At 48.5% G+C, this 20,938-nt stretch overlaps 1 protein-coding gene across 4 annotated transcripts; it reads right to left on the reverse strand.

Annotated features, from left to right (window-relative positions):
- Positions 1-6,499: 6,499 nt before the first annotated feature.
- arap3 (ArfGAP with RhoGAP domain, ankyrin repeat and PH domain 3) lies at positions 6,500-20,169 on the reverse strand. 4 transcript variants are annotated; one of them, XM_053879622.1, is made up of 35 exons: positions 20,068-20,169; positions 18,269-18,417; positions 17,498-18,187; positions 17,393-17,433; positions 17,233-17,291; positions 16,043-16,095; positions 15,791-15,967; positions 15,624-15,693; positions 15,429-15,549; positions 15,187-15,359; positions 15,012-15,118; positions 14,755-14,954; positions 14,401-14,486; positions 13,905-14,087; positions 13,715-13,841; positions 13,541-13,645; positions 13,301-13,463; positions 13,142-13,244; positions 12,311-12,509; positions 12,176-12,233; positions 11,949-12,112; positions 11,657-11,869; positions 11,485-11,590; positions 11,272-11,419; positions 9,030-9,098; positions 8,887-8,961; positions 8,705-8,822; positions 8,518-8,646; positions 8,318-8,454; positions 8,160-8,242; positions 8,049-8,084; positions 7,921-7,984; positions 7,720-7,857; positions 7,286-7,324; positions 6,500-7,224 (listed from the first exon to the last, which is right to left on the reverse strand). In XM_053879622.1, exons 2-35 carry the CDS (start codon positions 18,337-18,339, stop codon positions 6,841-6,843), a joined length of 4,689 nt encoding a protein of 1,562 aa, XP_053735597.1. In that variant the 5' UTR covers positions 18,340-18,417; positions 20,068-20,169; the 3' UTR covers positions 6,500-6,840. The 4 variants fall into 4 exon arrangements, with proteins under 4 accessions (XP_053735597.1, XP_053735598.1, XP_053735596.1 ...); XM_053879623.1 differs by having other exon boundaries at positions 12,176-12,360; XM_053879621.1 differs by having other exon boundaries at positions 13,541-13,841.
- Between the last annotated feature and the right edge of the window lie 769 nt (positions 20,170-20,938).

Raw genomic sequence — 20,938 nt, forward strand, 5'->3', positions numbered from 1 at the left:
TTTATTCTTGGACTTGTTTTGTTCAAGACCACATTTGTACAGAAAGAGATTTTATCCTATTTGTCATTTTCTACAGAATAAAGTTCTAATGTTTTTATCAAAATACATTTGTTGCCTAATTGAAGCCCACTCTCAAACTCACCTCTGGTGACCTTTGACCTTAGGAGAGACACTGCCTCGCCACCTGTCCGGAAGATGCAACAGTGGGTTTTCTTCATCATCATCATCATCATCATCATCGCTGTTGTCGTCATTATCAGCATCAGCACCAGTGATGAAGTCGTCTTCACCCTCTTCATCATCATCATTGCCATCGTCATCACCACCTTTACCATCATCATCATCTTGTTCATCTTCATAATCACCATCATCTTCATCATCACTGTCGTCGTCATCTTCACCATCACCATCATCATCATCATCATCATCATCATCACCAGTTTGTCCACACCTCTTTATTCTCCTCATAATTTCTTTCCCCACTCTGAGAGGCCATTGACTACCTCGAGCAGAGCAACGCACAACACCATGGCCTGAACAAAACACACTTTATTACAGTGGTGTCAAAACATCTTTAAAAAAAAAAATATATATATATATATATAACATATATATAAGAAAATACATATGTGTATACTGTATATGTGTATATATGTCTATATTTGGCCTTAGATTTGATTTTATGTTGTGTTTTACTTTATCGATCTATCTATCTATCTATCTATCTATCTATCTATCTATCTATCTATCTATCTATCGCCTGCATGGCCCTGTCTCTTCCCCCCCCTCCCCTGTCACAGGGACACCCCCTCTCAGATTTTAAGGTTCAGTTCACCTAATCAAGTCCTGCTTGACCCTTGACCCCTGCTCCTCTGCAGGCACTAAAGTGCATCCAGTGCTCCTGTTGTGGAAGTCGGGGTAAGTGAAACTTTCTCAGGTCGCGGACGACAGCGTCCTTGAAATGGAGGGTTCTGCGGCGCTGCGTCTCTGACTGTCTGTCTGCTGGAATAATCTATGCAATCCACCATAAAGAAAGGTATAAATCAGACATTTAAGTTGGCCAGAGCCACGATGACCACAATGGCCAGGGAGGGGTGTCGGCATGGCGTGGGGTGGGAGCATAATGTAAAATAGTTAAAAGCTTATTAGAAGTGCTGAAAGGAGGCAGTGATTTCCACTTTGTTTCGGAACACCCCGAGCTCATCCTTTCAAGTGATTGTGAAGGGGGCAATTCAAATCTCTTTGGGCCCATATGAATGAAGCCCCTCTTAAAGCCCCTTTAGAAGCGAAGGATTCCCCGCAGGCGTCTGCCCTTTAGCTCCGTTACTGATTCACCCAAACGCATTCATCTGCGGCCTTCTGCTGCCATTGTTGCTGGCGGCGGCGGCGGAGGCTGCACCTGTATGGCCGAGATTCATCACTAGTAACATCCAAACCTTCAGTTCCGCAGCGTCCAGTCACAAGTTAAACCAGTAAAACCCCCTCCCCACGTCCCAACGTGAGGGAGGGGCGAGGGAGGCCGGTCCCGGGTGGAAGTCTGATCCCTTCTCTCTTTTCTTTTCCTTTCTTTATTTCGCCCCACTCCGCCTCCAACCCCCCCCTCGGCCCTCCCATTCAGATAAAGGGGTGAAGAAAAAGCTCCAAGTGGGCCTATTGGAGCTGTACTTAGATTAATTAGAGCCTCCTTTAGAGCCCATTCAGCGCCCTCTCAAACAGGGGTCCCCACCCCTCCACCCCCCCCTCCCCACTGCACTCACTCCCTGTCTCTCTCTTGCTCCTCACAAACATTTGCATTTGTCTGTGTGGTCGTCGAGGGTCCGCTGAGGCGAGGAAGAGCCCCCACGAGAAAACATACTTTTCATAGCTTTCTCACTTCCAGGTATCCACAGGTAACACACGCACAATGATTCACAGGTTCATAAACTCACTTGCGAATACTCGGAGCCAATAACACAAACCCTCCTTTTCACCCACAAATGTCCAAGACAGGAGCGCACGAGACAAAAACACAGAGATGCGAGCGGCCATGGACACACGATCTGCAAATGCACACGACACATATGAACAAGCACAAGGACACACACTGTGCACGTGAGACAATAGAAACAAATGAATACCGATGTCCTCCAGAACCCCCCCTCCCTGCATCTTCCTCTCCCCAGAGGGCTGAGGGGGGTCCTTGGGGAGCTGTGGTCGTGGACGTTTGAACCTACTTCCTCCTGGGTAAGTTCAGAGGTCACAGTTCAGGCACCTGGAGGCAGTGTTTCTGATCTGGGCCTAGATTTACCAGATTAACTGTCAATCATCAAATCTGGCTGGCCATGTGACTTACACTCGCACCTGGTCAATCGCAACTTTTCCAGTGGCCTTAACACACCCCCGATGTGAGTGGACCCCAGCCCAGTGGATTGGACCCCATGATACCACACAGGCCGCGGTGTGTCAGGGTGAAGATACAAGTCCATGTGGAGTTTGGGATGGATGGACACAGTTTTAGGCACAAGTATAGTGGAGAGCCAACCCAGGATCTGAGGGTCCTGGTTGGCTCACAGGGGCTCAGCGTTCAGCAGATCTTAAGATGGAGAGCCAGTGTAGAGAAGCCATCACTGACGTGATGTGCTGCCGTCTGTCAGAGCCAGTTAGAAGAACCAGCAGGGGGCATGATCCATAATCCAGAATGATACGTTGTGTCTAAGTGGGCATGTCAGAGCATGGCTTTGATATTAGAGATCATTTTCAACTAAAGGAAACAACACCGGCTTGTTCTTTCAATGTGAGGATCAATAGAAAGTGAAGAGTGAAACAGGACGCTGAGATTTCAGGATCATTTTGTTTTCACTCTGAATCAATTTGGATTTGATTTTATCAGTGTGCTATTGCAGGTATGGACACAATAAAAATCTGCTTCACAGCTGTTGGAAGTTATCTTGCTGACTTGTGTGTGCGATTGGGGAAGTTGCTGCAAAATCCCATCTGGTTTTTAAACGGCTTATCCTCAAGTCCATTGCAGTAGTTGGCTGAATATTGAACATTTGGGACAAGTGGCCAAGTACACAAAGTGTGGACCATTACAAGATCACAAGGACAAAGTTGCAGGGGAGAAAGACTGAGCTTCCAAAACTATCCATGTCTACTGCAGTGCTGGAAGTTTCCTGCTCGCCTGACGTTCAATTCATAAACATGAGCATCATCACCTTGTTGCAGAAGATATTATGATGGTTTCCTCCCTCAGCCGAGAGGTAATTAATGAACAAAAGAAATCACTGGCTGGTCAAGTTTGGTGAGGGAAAGAGGAATATTGTGTTTTTTTGGTTTGATTTTTGTCATTTCATTGTACAATTTCACATCTATATTGGTGACAGTGCCTGTGTTTCCTCCTTGTTTTCTGTGGATGGGTGTGTTTTTTTTAACAGTGCTGCCTCTGAATTAATTTGCCAAAGGGAATCTCCCAAAGGGTCTGTCTGTCTGACCGTGGAAGGAGACAGGTAGATCTTCTATCAGTGTTCACCACGACACGTGTGTGATCATTAGGATGGTTCTCAGGGAGCAGCAGACCATGAGTTGATGCTGAACAGAAAGCAAAGGCAGGGGCACCAGATTGAAGCCGGTCCTGGATGCAGACTGGTTTAGTTGGAATGTGCTTGGGGAACTTTGTGAATTTGGCCTTGAAGCACAACTGGATCTAGAAAGTAGAAGGACGTTCAGCTAAAGCGAGAACAGTTTAGTGTGTCGAGTGGTCGCGGTAGAAGTGAAGAGTTCTCTGGGTTGGAGAAGGAGAATGTCATGTCTGTAACAGGAGCCAGTGCATCATTGTCCCCGGTGAAGGTGCTAGTAAGCAACCCCCCAAGACCAAGTGGGAAATGGTCTCATCATCTGATGTGATGTGTATGAACATGTTGACACACTTGAGGGATCAAGATGCCCCCACCACAGCACAACAAGCAGTGTGGCTGGAGTGTGGTGCTTCACTTCAGGTCGGCACTGATCTCAGCAGGGACCCAATTGTGGCGGCACTCTTTTTTATTGGATACGTGCAGCAGCTTCCTTTGTACCTTTGAGTCTGCGCCTCTTAATCAGTGGGTTGTAAGCTGCGCTCAGAGAAAGAGCTTCTTTGTGGGGTGGCAACCCATTGTGTCTCCATGAGAGGACGAGTGGCCAGCAGGGGGCAGAGCGTTTCAGGAGAAGGAGGGATAGGTTTTTTTTGTCAAATTCAAGGCCCCGGGTGCCAAAGGTGGCCCTCCAAGTCATTTAATTATGGTGGCTGAGAGGTGCAAAACATAACACACTTTCACCAAACAAAACTCACATTGACTAAACGAAACACACAATCAGCTAAAACGAAACACACAATCACAAAACAGAATACACAATCGCTAAAAGAAAACACATTCAGAGAACAAAACCATCGATCGCTGAAACAAAACACACCTTAACAGAACACAAAGAGACAACAAGTGTGAGACAGAGAGGGTTGTGTGAGTGTTGGAAAAAAACTACAAAATGTCTTCACAGCTGTAGCCTCTGCTGGACTGACGGCGAAGGATCGCTTCTTGAAGAATATTCCAAACAACTCACCAGTTTGACATTTTGGCTCCCATCCCATTCCGTCGCCCAACAGCAGCTATACCATAAGCTGAAACGACAATAACGTTTTGTCGTTTTTCCAACGCTCACACAACCACTTCCTTGTCACAATTGTAGTCACTTGGTCATTTGTTCTGTGATGATGTGCTTTGTTTTAGCGATTGTTTTGTTTTTGTAATATTGTATTTTGTTTAGTGATTGTATGTTATGTTTTAGTGATTGTGTTTTGTTTTGGCAACGTGTGTTTCGTTTTGTAATTGTGTGTTTCGTTTTGGCGACGTGTGTTTTGTTTCCTGGTTGTGTGTATTATTTTGTGATTGTGTGTTTTGTTTTCTTATTGTGTGTTTTGTTTTGGCAACTATGTGTTTCGTTTTCTGATTGTGTGTTTTGTTTAGGATACTGTGTGTTTTGTTTTGTGATTGTGTATTTTGTTTTCTGATTGTGTCTTTTGTTTAGGTGACTGTGTATTTAGTTTTCTGATTGTGTGATTTGTTTTCTGATTGTGTGTTTCGTTTTGTGAGTATGTATTTTGTGATTGTGTTTTGTTTTGTGATTGTGTTTTGTTTAGGCGACTGCATGTTTGGTTTTCTGATTGTGTGTTTCGTTTTGTGAGCAATGTGAACAATAATAAAATTAAATTCTAATTCATAATGCGCAAAAAAAATCAGAGCTAGTAGATATTGCAATCGTCAACAATGAATGGAAAATTGCTGAACTACAAAGTTCACCCGTGGTATCTCACGACTCAGGTGTGATGGAGCGTTCATACGTTATTCTTCATCGTACACTGTCGTCACACACAACAGCACTGACATGCTATATCTATCGTGGGACTTCGTCCTTTAAGGTTGACATAAGTGTCCAGGAGACTAATCATATTATCAGTAACTTTTCCAGCCTGACATCCATCTGTCCCTCCTCTAACCCTCCATCCCGGTCTGAGGCCCCAGGGTGGGTCCCGAGGCGGTGGTGGTGGTGGGATGGGGTGGGGGGGGTTGGGTGAAACTGCCTCCTCAGACTCTAAAGCACTTTCCTATAGCTTTTAGATTGGACTTCAATCCACCACTAACAGCGGCAGTGTGTGTGTGTGTGTGTGTTTGGGAGGAGATTTAGGGGAGGGGGCACAGAGGTGATCCTTCGGAGGGGGGAAAGTAGAAACTGGGACAGATGGAGCCAATTGTTGCGCTCTACGCAAATTAAGAAGCAAGACATCTGCACACACACGCACACACACACACACACACACACAGGCAATAACTAATGTGCAGAGATTTAGTCAGGTCACATTTCACTGGAGAGAGAAAGAGTGTGTTTGTGTGTCTTCACCACACTGCACTCTGTTGAGCGACCCTTGACCTCTCGCACCAAAACACAGTCAAGAAACACCTGACAACTTTACGGAGTTTTGAGCTTGATAAGCGGTCTCGTGGTTCTGGACAGACCCGACGGATACAGCAGTGACTGGAAGTGATTTTGTGTATAAACCTGTTGTCCAAGCCATTGTGCACTCGCGCACGCGCTTCTCTCTCGCTGCGCGTTCGCGTGCGAGGGTGTTTGCGCGCGCGCGCGCGAGTCACCTCCGGGCATTTAGTCACTTAAGCGTCCGTGCCGGGGAGATCCGTTTTCGGATCAGCAGATGAGAGGTCAGATGGTTGCGGGTCGCCCAGCTCCTCACAGACCCTCGGGCTGGTTGTGCTCCAGTGGGCCGCTCACGCTCGGCTCCAGGGGTTCGCCCACTTCAGGTGTTTACATCCGATGGTGGTGGTTTTCGCTCGCTTCTGTTCTCTCAGGTTCATGTTCCGTTTCAGATATAGGCTCAGTGCCAAGGCATTAAAAAACAGGGGTCCGTTTACTGTCACACTCGGATCTGTCAAACTGCGCAGTTTCCAGTTTTAGAGACTTTCATTTTTCAAAATTTTATTACAGTAAAAAACATCAAGCACATAGTTTTAATTTGGGGTGATTAAAGTAAGTAAATGAAGCGAGTAAAGTTGTTAAAAGAATCTTAGAACCGCGGAAAAGCGTCACCAGAAAGAGCGGACTGCCCTCTGGTGGCCGCGCAGGAAGCTACATCATGTCAAGCGCGCTGAAAAGATCAGAGGAATAACGATTCAATTCGACTTTCTTGTACGATTTCATAGACCTACATTAGGTGCAGTGTCATGTTTACCACGGGAAAATTGAAAAAAAAAAAAAAACCAATACATTTTGTCAGTAAAAATCTAGCAACATCCAGCTGAGTTATTTCAGTGAGTTTCACTTGCTGGAAGTATTTTCATCCTGCTGCACCTCCTGCTGCCGCTCTGCCTCCTCTAGTTTCCCAAAAGCCGACTCCAGCTCTTGTAGCAGCAGCTCCTGTGAGGTTGTGCATCCTCCCGGCGGCCCTCCATCCAGCGGGTCTTCCACAGTCCGCTTGGGCTTCACAGAAACAAGTTGCAGGTGGTCCAGGACTTCTTGGGTCTCTGACACCACGCCAGACAGAAAGCTGGTCTCCAGGGACCGGAGGACCTGAAGGCCAAAGTCCCCGACTTCCTCGTAAAGGGGCTCTGGTGGTTCGGGAGTCTCTGGCTGCTCAGGAGGTGGCGGATGCTTCGGACTGTCCTCACTCTCCTCTGGAGGATCAGACTGGACCTTCATGGGCTGAAACAAACGGAACATGAGTCACTGAACGTGAACACGGGAACGTAAAACAGAAACTCACAAAGAACATGGAGAGAGTCCGTCTGTCGTGCAGCTTCCTCTGGAAGACAAGCCAGATTCAAGTTAGCTGGAGTTAGTATTTGTGAAATACCACTTTACATTTTTATACTGATCAATCTTGCACTTTACAGTTTGGTAAGGATTCGGGCATCTTGTCTCTTCTCAGAGAACTTTGCATGAAGATGGATCTGAAGGTGTAGGGTCACAGTAGTAGTAGTAGCACACGGAACTGAGCACGGAGAGATATTCACGCCACCCTCACTCACTCCATGTGTCTGCGGGAGGCCAAACCCTGCCACACTAGCCTGAAGATTCTCCATCGAGTTCGACCATATGTTCCATGATACATTTACAAAAAGACCCGGCAGCTTCCACAGGCACTGCACCGCAGTGAAGGGAGCAAAAGGTCCCGAAACAGAAGGCCCAGATTCTGACCAGGGTCTGATTGGCTGCCAGCATCCCACGGTTGCTGTCGTTCCCTCGAATTGGGACCAGTGGCATGGTCCCGAACTTCTGCTTCTGGAGGTGCGAGGTGGAACGTCGGCGCACCGGCGGCAAGGTGGAGTCGTCAATCTGTGAAACAGCAGTGGTGCTTTAGGACCATGCAGTCTCAGTCTGCAGGGGGCAGCAGCTCACGTGAGCGTTGAGGAAGCAGGTCATCCAGTCCCAGAGTTCAGCCTCCTCGCTGCAGCACAGGAAGCTGAGAACAGAAAGAACAGTCAATGTCCTGCCTCCAGGGGGCCCCCGAGGTCCCACCCACTCACAGCTGATGTCGGTCCAACGCAACTGTCAGGCCAAACCTGTGGCAGTGGAGAGAAGGGTCAGAGGGTTACCTGTGCGAGCGTCAGATAAATGAAAAGTGGGAGTCAGACGACCTGCTGGGAGCTTTGAGCTTCCTACGGATCCCCATGTAGACCTTCATGTTGTCAAGACTCCACTCTTTCTCAGGACGCAGACTCTGGCCCAACACACATTGATCACATGATCCAGAGGAGACGAGCAAGGGCGACAGCTGGAGCAGAGATCGACCAACCTTCTTGTCTCTTAGCAGAAGCAGTTTACGATCTTTGATCTGGAAAATTCTCTCCTGGAATTTGGTTCCCTGATGGAACTTTGGAGGCTCTTCACGGAACTTAAGCACGCCCACCTTGATGACGTCACTGCGGCAGACTGCAGACACACAACAGCATCTGCACACGTTCCAAAACACTTCAATACTGTCTGCTTTCTTACAGGAGAGGACGTCCACGCCGTCCATCTTGGGGATCTTCTTCACCACTAGGTAGGCGGAGCTTGGGTCAGGCAGCTGGCACCACTGAAGCACTTGCTCCAGAACTTTCTCTTTAGGCCGCAATGGCCGCTCTGAGAGGACGACTCTCGATTAGATTAACCGCTGCACGTCTGGTTGGGTGACACTCACCCAGCTGGCCGTCCTCCACAGCCTCAAACATCATCCACGCATGCGGTTCTCCGAGTGACATGTTCCTCAGGTAGAGAACCTGGTTGGTCAGCTCCTGAGCACACATGCTGGGCGACACCTGCAGGTCACGTTTGAGAGCTGTCACAGAGGAGACCAAACACACTGTCGGCAGAGCTACGCACCTTCAGAGTGACACAACAGTCGGGTAACTTCTTCTGTAGGTACACCTCGATGATCAGGTCCCCCGCCTGAGACAGCTATACATGAACACACGCGCACCCATGTTATTCTGTGTGTGTGTGTGTGTGTTGGCCTGCGTGTGTACCTGTGTGTCCTTCCAGCTGGTGATCAAACTGACCTCCAAGTCAATCTGAGTCTGATGTTCTTCATCGATCTAAAACACACACGACTGTCACCGCTGGAAAGATGATACCAGGCCCCAAATGACGGGGCTCAAGATACATACAAAAGTGAAACGGCGACCTCAAGCGGTAGCTCTTCAAAACTGCGCTGCAGGAGCGCCGGTTAGTGTGAACTTATAACTGCGACTTTATGACAGGGTTAGCAGTGATGACAGGGTTAGCAGCGATGTCAGAGTTAGCAGCGATGACAGGGTTAGCAGTGATGACAGAGTTAGCAGTGATGACAGAGTTAGCAGCGATGACAGGGTTAGCAGTGATGACAGAGTTAGCAGCGATGACAGGGTTAGCAGTGATGACAGAGTTAGCAGCGATGACAGGGTTAGCAGTGATGACAGAGTTAGCAGCGATGACAGGGTTAGCAGCGATGACAGAGTTAGCAGCGATGACAGAGTTATCAGTGATGACAGGGTTAGCAGTGATGACAGAGTTAGCAGCGATGACAGGGTTAGCAGCGATGACAGGGTTAGCAGCGATGACAGAGTTAGCAGTGATGACAGAGTTAGCAGTGATGTCAGGGTTAGCAGTGATGACAGGGTTAGCAGTGATGACAGGGTTAGCAGTGATGACAGAGTTAGCAGTGATGACAGAGTTAGCAGTGATGACAGGGTTAGCAGTGATGACAGGGTTAGCAGTGATGACAGAGTTAGCAGTGATGACAGAGTTAGCAGTGATGACAGGGTTAGCAGTGATGACAGAGTTAGCAGTGATGACAGAGTTAGCAGCGATGACAGGGTTAGCAGTGATGACAGAGTTAGCAGCGATGACAGGGTTAGCAGTGATGACAGAGTTAGCAGCGATGACAGAGTTATCAGTGATGACAGGGTTAGCAGTGATGACAGAGTTAGCAGCGATGACAGGGTTAGCAGCGATGACAGGGTTAGCAGCGATGACAGAGTTAGCAGCGATGACAGAGTTAGCAGTGATGTCAGGGTTAGCAGTGATGACAGGGTTAGCAGTGATGACAGGGTTAGCAGCGATGACAGAGTTAGCAGAGATGACAGAGTTAGCAGAGATGACAGGGTTAGCAGTGATGACAGAGTTAGCAGAGATGACAGAGTTAGCAGTGATGACAGGGTTAGCAGTGATGACAGAGTTAGCAGCGATGACAGGGTTAGCAGTGATGACAGAGTTAGCAGCGATGACAGGGTTAGCAGTGATGACAGAGTTAGCAGCGATGACAGAGTTAGCAGCGATGACAGAGTTATCAGTGATGACAGGGTTAGCAGTGATGACAGAGTTAGCAGCGATGACAGGGTTAGCAGTGATGACAGGGTTAGCAGCGATGACAGAGTTAGCAGTGATGACAGAGTTAGCAGTGATGTCAGGGTTAGCAGTGATGACAGGGTTAGCAGTGATGACAGAGTTAGCAGTGATGACAGAGTTAGCAGTGATGACAGAGTTAGCAGTGATGACAGGGTTAGCAGTGATGACAGGGTTAGCAGTGATGACAGAGTTAGCAGTGATGACAGAGTTAGCAGTGATGACAGAGTTAGCAGCGATGACAGGGTTAGCAGTGATGACAGAGTTAGCAGCGATGACAGGGTTAGCAGTGATGACAGAGTTAGCAGCGATGACAGAGTTATCAGTGATGACAGGGTTAGCAGTGATGACAGAGTTAGCAGCGATGACAGGGTTAGCAGCGATGACAGGGTTAGCAGCGATGACAGAGTTAGCAGCGATGACAGAGTTAGCAGTGATGTCAGGGTTAGCAGTGATGACAGGGTTAGCAGTGATGACAGGGTTAGCAGCGATGACAGAGTTAGCAGTGATGACAGGGTTAGCAGTGATGACAGGGTTAGCAGAGATGACAGAGTTAGCAGCGATGACAGGGTTAGCAGCGATGACAGGGTTAGCAGCGATGACAGAGTTAGCAGCGATGACAGAGTTAGCAGTGATGACAGGGTTAGCAGTGATGACAGAGTTAGCAGTGATGACAGAGTTAGCAGTGATGACAGGGTTAGCAGTGATGACAGAGTTAGCAGTGATGACAGAGTTAGCAGTGATGACAGGGTTAGCAGTGATGACAGAGTTAGCAGTGATGACAGAGTTAGCAGTGATGACAGGGTTAGCAGCGATGTCAGAGTTAGCAGTGATGACACAGTTAGCAGAGAGAGCAGGGTTTCTGGGTTCCAGTAAAGGACTTACGTCGAACAGCCAGGGGTAGTTGTTTATCAAGTCCTCCATAATCTTCACCTCGTACTCGCCTTTCCCGTCCGTCTGAAAGAGACTCGGAGCGAATAGCAGCGCGAGGTTTTTGGTGCACATCTGGTTCAGTCCAGCGCACTTCTGGACCCTGAAAGTCGCACTGGGTCAGATGATCCGTCCAGTTGGTCATTGTAGGAGAGGACACTTCCTCACCTGTACAGGTGACTGACCAGCGCCGCCAGTGTCGTCCTGTTGACCCGAGGAAGGATTCGGATCAATTCCTTGTATCGCTCCAACCTTTGAGCCTTCTGCGGACTCTCTGAGAAGAGAACCAGCAACCCGGTCATCAGCTGGATCATCTCCAGTCCCCAGCCCTCACACTCACTTGCAGCTTCCTGCCACAGGGGGTGCAAGTGGGACATGAAGACAGGATCCTCAATCTCCCTGAAGAACCTCTTGAGGACATCTGTCACATCTTCAATGAAATGGTCCCCGATCCGAAGCCGCACATTTCGGGCGTCACGGCGGAATTCGTCCATCAGTAGCTTGATTCTGGACAGCGCTCCATTCTTCCTGTAGATTCCTTCATGGCCCAGACCTAAGAGAATCACAACAGAAGCAGCACAATATTCAGGGTCTGATGGAGGATGGAGGAGATGGACCTGACCCAAACTCACCGTACTGCGTGACAAACTCAATGCAGCGGTCCACAATAATGGGAATGTCATTACGGCTCATTTGCTGGTCTCGCAGCGTGTTCCCCGAGCCGCCGGCTGCACGGCGGATATCTGAGCACCACAGAGAGAAGTCTGACCGACCAGCCCCCTGCAGGTGAAGCGTTCTGACAAGAGCCCACAGTATCAGACCGAGAGACACGAGATCTGATGAGTGACACTGAGCTCACCTTCCTCGCTCCACCAGAATCAGCACCTCTTTCTTCTCATCTCCTTCAGTCCCCACGCCTGCACACACAGAGTTACGACAGAACCTGAATCCCAGAAGACACCAGAAGAGCCCAAAATCAGGCGGTGGCACTGACTCAGTTCCTGCAAGCGATTCAGATTGATAATGTCCTCTGCAGCGCCGGTTCTGATGGGACACATGAACAAGTTGGACTTCTGCAGGACAAAAAACTCTTCCTTCCACTGCTGAGGGTCCAACATGTTCCGGAATCGCAGGAGACCCACTCGTTCAAACTCCCGCGACAAGAGGCAGTGACAGCCGAGAGGTGTTGCTGCCTGGGACACACATGATGGTGACATACACGTATAATGCAAGCGTGCACGTGTTTGTGTGTGTGTGTGTGTGTGTGAGTACCAAGTCTTGACAAGCCACCATGTTATGAGGACATTATGCTTAGTGAGGTCTGTCCTCACAAGGTTTAGTAGGTTAAAAGTAGTTTATTTTAATTGGGTACCAGTTTGGTTTAGCCATGTGGTTTGAATGGTTAGGTTCAGAGGGAGATGCTGGGGAATGAGTTATGGCAATGAGAGGTCCCCACAAAGACAGAGGTACAAATGTGTGCATGTATGTGTGTTTAAGCTTATCTGTCCCTGTGAGGATCAATTTAGGGGAAAACACAGCACCCCACAAGGTGAAGCATCAATTTCACCTTGTGGGGTGAAATTGATGCTTGTTTATATATATATAGACTACAGTATATATATATATATATATATATATAAACAAGTAACATCTGACTTACGACCAGGATCTGTTCCAACCAAACCAAAAACTTAGTCAAGCAGGTCGTAAGTCAGATGTGACTTACAACAACAATCTGAATCTATCCTGGTGAGAGTATGTTTGTGTGTGTGTGTGTGTGTGTGTGTGTGTGTGTGTGTGTGTGTGTGTGTGTGTGTGCGTCTACCTTCCCAATGGTTCTGGTCCAAGATTGCAGGGCGTCCAGAGACTCCAGTCCAAACTGGTGAAACCTGTCTGAGGACAGGTACAGCTCAAAGGTGAATCTGAATCTGCAGGAGAGACAGGATCAGAGGTGGAGCAGTCCATCATTGTCAGGTCAGCTCACCTGTTGATGAAGCCATTGGAGCTGCCACTGTGGCTCCAGTCAGGTCGGCTGACACCTAAACACAGGATGTCCTTCACTGGGATCTGCAGGCTGGGCTCAGTGGATGTCTCCGACTGGTAGAGGAGCAGAGACTGGCCCAGCTGACACCAAAACCTTTGAAAGTCTGGAACACACACACACTCACACAAGTTCAGTTCAGCTCCACCAGCTGACTCACAGCAGACCTCAGACACGTCCCACCTTCTCGGGTTTTCCGGGTTAGCGTCACTCGACCCGAACAGTTGGACTTGTAGAGGAATCCGGAGAGAAGAACAGGCTGTGTGATCTCGTCGTACACCCCTGGTTCTGAACACACACACGCACATTTTACAGGCAGAACGGGGATCATACGTGAGCACCTGTACATGTGCGCACCTGAGCAGAAGCGGTCCATTTGCTTGTCCACCTGATGACTGTGCGGGTCAGTGGGAGTCCCAGCTTCCAGAAACATGTGAGTGACTGTTTTCAGCAGTGTTTGTTCAGCCACAGCTGAACACAGAACCTGTGGAGGGACAAGTGGGTCACAGACGGCCGGCTCCAATGGAGAGCGCCTCCAGACAGGCACCTTCAGCAGCTGCTCCTGGGAGGAGAACTTGGCGAGGGCCCGTCGGTAGCGTCCGTCCCGGTACTTATGGCTTATGAACTCTTTTCTCTCTTCACTAGAGGGCTCCACACCGAGCTCATCTGCCGGAGACAAATGAGCTGCCCAGAACTCATTGGCCCGGTCGTTGCCAACCATGATGAAGAGCTGCACACATGGACAAACACTCTGTGTGTGGGTGTGGGGGGGTTATTTATCCTGCTTTGTGGGGACCTATTCTTGACAAAACACTATCCTTGTGAGGACTGTATGACTTTGTGGGGACATTTGGCTGGACCTCACAAGGTTAAGCCTCAGTTTGTGGGTGAAGACTTCAAAAGATGGGTCATTATAACTGGGCTTCAGTTTGAGTCCTGGTTCAGATTAGCCATGTGTTTTGGATAGTTAGAGGCCGGAGAAAGGGTTATGGCAATGATCGTCCTCAATAAGATACAAAGACAAACCCATGTGTGTGCGTTACCTGTACAATCTCATTGCTCCATACACTTGTATCCAGTTTTAAACTTTGAACCTTCGACACCATAGTCCCCAAACTTCTGTGCTGACCTGGGCACACAGGGCAGAGAGGGAGGGTTCAGGGTGAGGAGGGCAGAGAAGGAGGGTTTGGGGTGTGGAGGCTCAGGGTGAGAAGGGCAGAGAAGGAGGGTTCAGGGTGAGGAGGCTCAGAGGGCAGAGAGGGAGGGTTCAAGGTGAGGAGGTTCGGGGCGAGGGCAGAGAGGGAGGGTTCAAGGTGAGGAGGTTCGGGGCGAGGGCAGAGAGGGAGGGTTCAGGGTGAGGAGGCTCAGAGGGCAGAGAGGGAGGTGGGGGCTTGTACCTGCGCAGTTTTTGCAGATGACAACACACAGGTTGATAGAGGCCCAGTCCGGGTTTGGAGATCTACAGTCGGCACAGGTTCTGTTGGAGCGATTGGACCAGATCTTCTCAGCCACCTCATAGTCTGAGAGCGTCTCAGCAATGGAGTCCTGCAGCTCCTCCATCCAGGCCCGCTTGTCTTGGTCCGTCTCCGCCGTGAAGCTGGAGAGGAACGTTTATTGAGCGGGAATCAGAGCACTTTCATCGGTGGTACCAGACCTGAAGGTTCTGTATGGAGTGATCAAGTCAAAGCTCTTGTTCTTCCCGTCCCGGATTGTGGCTCCACGAGCTTCGATCAGTGTGATCGCGATTCTGTTCCGAAAACACTGAGACACAGCACCATGTGAGGGAACAGTCCAACCCAGGTCAGGGACACACACTGGCGCGTCTTCACCTGTTCGTTCTTGTACAGCCAGATCTGTTCGTCGCTCAGCGCCACATACACCTTGGACTTGGTTCCCTTGAGCTCCAGAGCACCGTGTTTCTGACAACTGAACCTGCTCCGACCCCAGACCAGCTGGTCCCGGACATGGTCCTGGATGGTTGAGACCCAGCGAGCCCTCGTCTCTGCGTGGTCACACATGCATCAGGAGGCATCCCCACACGTGTGCATGAGCCTGTGAGTGTGTGCGCCACCTTCATTTTCCACTCGGAATACAAAAATGCGCTGATTCGTCACTATCTCAAATTTGTTCTCCTTGGAAGGGCGGGACGTCTGGACCACATCCAATGGGATCACTCCTTTGGAGTAGACATCCTGGAACACAGCAGGCGTCAGGCGTGTGTGCGTCCGTGCTGCTGTGTGTGTGTGTGTGTGTGTGTCACGTGTACCTTGTCGCTGCTGAAATACATCAGATTCTTTCCGTCAAACTTCACGAAGCGTTTCTGGAAAACATAATTCCTACAACAAGAAGAAGACACATTTGCACCTGTCTCCTGATCACATGACATGTCATGGTTTAGACCTGAGCTGTCATGTGACCAGCTGAAACGCGCACCCTTGTGGTGACAGCTTGTCCAGCCAGCCGCTGATGATGGGCGGGGCTTGCTCGCCCTCACAGGTAAAGCTTGCATACGGTGAGATAGTCAAGTCTTCATCGGGTTGCAGGGCCTGATCCAGGCCACAGAAGGGAGGAGGTGGGAACCCCCCAAGACTGCTGTAACCTGGGGAGTTTCTGGAGAGAGCAATCCACCGCTCAGCCCTCAGGAAAACACCGCAACACTGATGTGATCGCAGACTTCTTACTCACTCGCCTTCCTCGGCGTGTTCACGCTTCCGTCTCTCCTGGCTGCTCAGTGGTCGCTGCACAACAAGCAAAGTCAAGCTGTTTCTGCTTCTGAATGAGGAGTTTAGCGTCACCCTGAGGCAGTGATGCCAGTCATGAGTCACTTAGTAAGGCCTGACTCTTATATCACAACCATGTTCAGTAACGAGTAAACACCAGTAAAACACGAAGCAATCCAATTTACGTTGCTTATCTAAGTCACCGTGCGTTACTATTGTTGTTACTATCGTTGTCGGGAAGCGAAATATTAAATGACTGCGCCGTTGGGCGTGACGTCATGTGCGGGACACGCCAGTCGCGGTTTCAACATGCTGCCGGCTACACGGCTGTAAACAGAGGGGTGAGGAGAGAGTTGCACGTTTCTAGCTGAAAATGTATAGATGACAGTACGAACCCCTGCAGGGTCCACCAATGCGCAGAAATCAACGGTTAAAGTGAGCGAAATAAAGTCGCCTCGCAAATGTGTCGAAAGTGCGGACTCAAAAACGATGTACCTGTTTTTTTAATCCTCTTCATAGATCAAGTTAAACGACACTTATGATAGATTTTTAGAGTCTTATAGATTTTTTTCTTTGGTGGTTTTTCTGCGGTACTGATGTTGCTTTTCCCTCAAAAGTCAGAAGTAAAATGAAGTAACAGCAGCCACTTAAGTGCAACTACTGCCTCCAGGTGGCCAACAGGAGAAGTGACACACTGAGACTTACTAAACTTTTGCCTTGTAGTAAAAGAAAAACTCAAAGTTAAATAATAATAATAAAAATAATGCGGCATTCCCTCCATTTTATTATATAAATGGCAAGGTATCACTTTGTTTTGTTTTTCATACTTGTCATTTTTGCTCGAATGAATAGTTTGTCAAAGCAAAACATTGACTGTACATTCATATAACTGAGATTGTGCTAAAAAAAAATTACTCTAAACATGGAAAAACACTGGACCCCCAAGAATTCCAACCTCAAAATTGACATAAAAGATATTGTTTAGGCAATGAGAGGTGTAGTCGGCTGCCAAATGTAACTTGAAACTAACTTACTTTTAAATTCAAGTCATCAGTAAAGTAACTAAGCTACTTTTTGAGGGAGTAATCAGTAGTCGGATTACTTTTTCAAAGTAACTGTGGGAACACGGCCCTGAGGGCCAGGCGCAGGCCTCACCTTGGTTTTACAGCAGAACGTGGACTCACAGTACGGACTAATGACCGGCTCTGGGTCTTCTGTGGGAGCAGAGTACACTGAAAATGTGTTACCTGCTGCTGGATCTGGGGCCGCAGGAACACCCCTTTAGCCTCAGCAGCATCTGATGTGGAAGACTGACCTGGTAGAGATCCCGAAGAACTTCTGCTTAGAGTTCCACTACTGCAGGAACAAAACCCCAGGGTGAGCTATTGAAGTGAGCCAGTCATAGTACAGAAGCTGGTACCTGTTCCGATCGTACTTCCTGTCAGCTGTCGGTCGAGGTGGAGTAGGGGGTGCCAGCTGCTGACTCCTCCCACTGTTCACACCGGACGCTCCCCAGTAAATCTCATTTGAGACCATCTCCATGGAGTTGCCACGACAACTTTGGGGCACAGTGGCTTCAGCAGACTGGTACAGGCGAGATGGACCACTGCTCTGCAGTCTTGGAGGAACCAGAGGTGACCCCAACTTGGGGTCCTGCTGGTGGCTCACTTCCCACTTGACTCCTTCAGAGGGAGAATCCTCTGTGCTAAAACATTTTCTGTCAGTCAAACTGACGGACTCTTCGGAAAGTCTTGGGTAACTGAAATGGACAGGTGTGGTGCGGCGCCGGTTGAAGACAGTTCTAGGTTTAGGGACCGGCTTTCCAAGGGTCCCACTGGAGTCAGAGGTCACCAACATGGACAGCAGATCAGGGGCTGAGCTATTCCTCAGCGCCTCAAAAGTCACCAGGTCCCGCTCGCCACACACTGACTGACAGCGTTCCCGGGGCGAGGGCGCGCTTTGAGCAGATCTCGATATGTAAGAGACTGATCGCAAAATTCTCTTCCTGTGTCCTGTGGCAGTTATTCCCAGACTCACCAGAGCATCATGGTCCATGTGGGTCAAGTCACCAGCCAGCAGGAGTCCAGCCCTGCAAAATGTCTCCACATACCTGAGATTAAAAAAAAAAACATTTCCATGGTGGTGGGCATGGACCGTGTCAGAGGAGAGTTGATCTTACGAGGCGACTCACTTCTCCAGGTGGATGGCGCTCAGAAATGTCTCAACTGTGGAATTTCGGTCCAGCGTCGCCACAAAAACCATCCTGTCTACGAAAGTTCACTCCTCCAGGTTCAACTACCACGTTTATCCCAAACGACAGGGGGCGCCAATGGAGCGCATCTGAAAATGTTCGATAGAGTTACTGACATGCTTTTCAGCCAACACATGATGGACGGATGAATCAATGAATGAAGGGAAATACTATGAGGAGGATGCTGGGGAATCAGAGAGTTGTGTGCGTGGTCCTGGTATACACACCTACTTATGCATTTGTGGGCACCTCCCCACAAGGTTTAAGCTTCAATTTGAGGATTAAAATGTCAAAATAACTAGGTCATTATGGGTGTCGGTTTGGTTCAGAGCCCTGTGTTTTGGATGGTTAGGTTTAGGGAGAGAGGCTGGGGAAAGGGTTATGGCAAGGAGAGGTCCCTACAAGGTTGTGTGTGTGTGTGTGTGTGTGTGTCCGGGCGTGTTTTACCATACTTGTGACTACCTTTTTTTGGCCGGTCCTCACAAGGTTTTTAGGGTTAAAACCTCAGTAAAAGCAATTCATTACAATTGGGTTCCAGTTTGGTTCAGAGTGCTGGTTAAGGTGAGTCATTTGTTTTGGATGGTTAGGTTTAGGGTGAGAGGCTGGGGAAGGACAGGCCCTCACAAAAATATTGAAACAAACATTTGTGTGTGTGTGAGACAGAGAGAGAGAGAGAGAGAGAGAGAGAGAGAGAGAGAGAGAGAGAGAGAGAGAGAGAGAGAGAGCCTTCCACATCTCCACGGGACATAGGAAGTGAGTGAGGATGCAGATAAAGACACAGAAGGTCGACACACCCACCCAACTTCCAGTTACACACATACTTTCATGTTCTTATGTTTTGTGGAGACCTCTCATTTCCCTAACCCTTTCCTCAGCCTCTCCCCCAAAACCGAACCATCCAAAGCACATGGCTAACCTGAACCAGGACTTGGCCAAACTGAAGTCCAATTGTTAAAAAAAAAACAACAAAAAAAAAAAAAACTACTTTTAATGATGTTTAAAACCTTGTGAGGACTGGCCAAAATGCCCTCACAAGAGAGTGGTTTGTCAAAACTTGATAGTCACAAGTATGGCAAAACGCGCACGCGCACACCCCAGTGGAATGTCCCAGGAACCTGCGCAAATGTTTGTGGAGGCGCGGGGAACAAAAGTATGACTTTGTCAGAAACAGAAACTTGAGCTTTGCCACACACACACGCGCGCGCGCACACACACACACCCTCAGAACAGAAGCGCGCCACTTGTTCTTGGAGCTGTAAACAGGACGTTTAAGGTGACATCACTGAGAGGGAAGTTACTTGGCTCAGACTTCCTCTCTCTGTCCAGTTATTTTTGGAGAATCAGAAGACAAACCAAGGTGGCGAACTAGTGCCACGGAAGTGGGGGTTTGCACTGAAACGTCAACTGAATGTGAACACGTTAACACGTTTGTGGGTTCGTATTAACGCGCGCAGATTTGTCGGGGACGACGGCGCTGTTTTCCTCAGCGGAAACACTCCAACATCCTCACGGTTCCGTTCACTTCAAATGACTGATTTTTCCGTTACACTCCGCGCCTTTTTGCGAATGTTTTCACGCGATCAGAGAGGCTGGTCACACGTCGATGTCGCGACGATGGAGCAAATAAATCTCCACGTCCCATGCACCCTGGAGAGGATCTGTCCAGTTATCAAAGTGCTCTCATAAAGTGGGCTGATGGGGTCCAGGGCACGCCCCCGCATCCCAGGCAGGTGTCTTACCTCGGATCCTGTTCCCGGTGTGGCAGATCCCCTCCGTCGGTACTAGTCCAGCTGTTGATTTGCTCGGACCTGGTTCTCTGTCCAAGGAGTCCAATTCAACTGGAAGCGACTCCGAATTCCGCAGAGGAATTGTGGATGTCAAGTTGATGTCAATTGAAAAGCACAAGCTTCCGCTTTTCAAAGTAAAATATGTACCATTCGGAGGCAACTATACCGCGTAGCGACCTCCAACTGTATCCTGTTACTCGCAGTGGTGTTGCCGAGGGTTGGAATTGACGTATCGGGCAGGGGTTCTTAACCTTTTGGATCTCGGGCCCCACCTTTTCCATAACAAATGGGCCCAGTCAAGTAATTGAACTGAATCCATAGTGTTGTGGCACGTAAGGAAACCAAAACCTTGTGAAATGACATGAAACCATGTGATCATCACCTAAAGGTCCAACCAGCAGCACAACCATGCTCAAGTGACCTTCATCAAATTTACTGAAGAAAGAAAGAAGGAAAAAAAATGCGCTTGGCACAAACTGTTGAGAAAACGGGAAAACTGTACACGTCATGAATAAAATTCGGAATAAAAAATATGTAATAAAATAATGTCTAAATATGTATTTTTAAACTATATGTATTTCAACATAAACTGTGAAGAAGGTATGAGTAAAGTGCAAATGAAAGTATCACGATAAAAATTAATTGGAAAAACAGGTTTCATGAACAGTTTTTTTTTTTAAACCGCATCACTTTCTTTATCATTTTTTTCTTTTCAAGAACTTGCATGGTTACAGTAAAAATCACTATTGTACAGCTCTCGAGTCAATGGAATGAGGCCTGAGGCAAATTAATTAAAACCGAGCGTCTCGCACAGCAGCAGCCC

This window comes from Synchiropus splendidus, chromosome 11 (assembly GCF_027744825.2).
Source record: "Synchiropus splendidus isolate RoL2022-P1 chromosome 11, RoL_Sspl_1.0, whole genome shotgun sequence".
NCBI lineage: Eukaryota > Metazoa > Chordata > Actinopteri > Syngnathiformes > Callionymidae > Synchiropus > Synchiropus splendidus.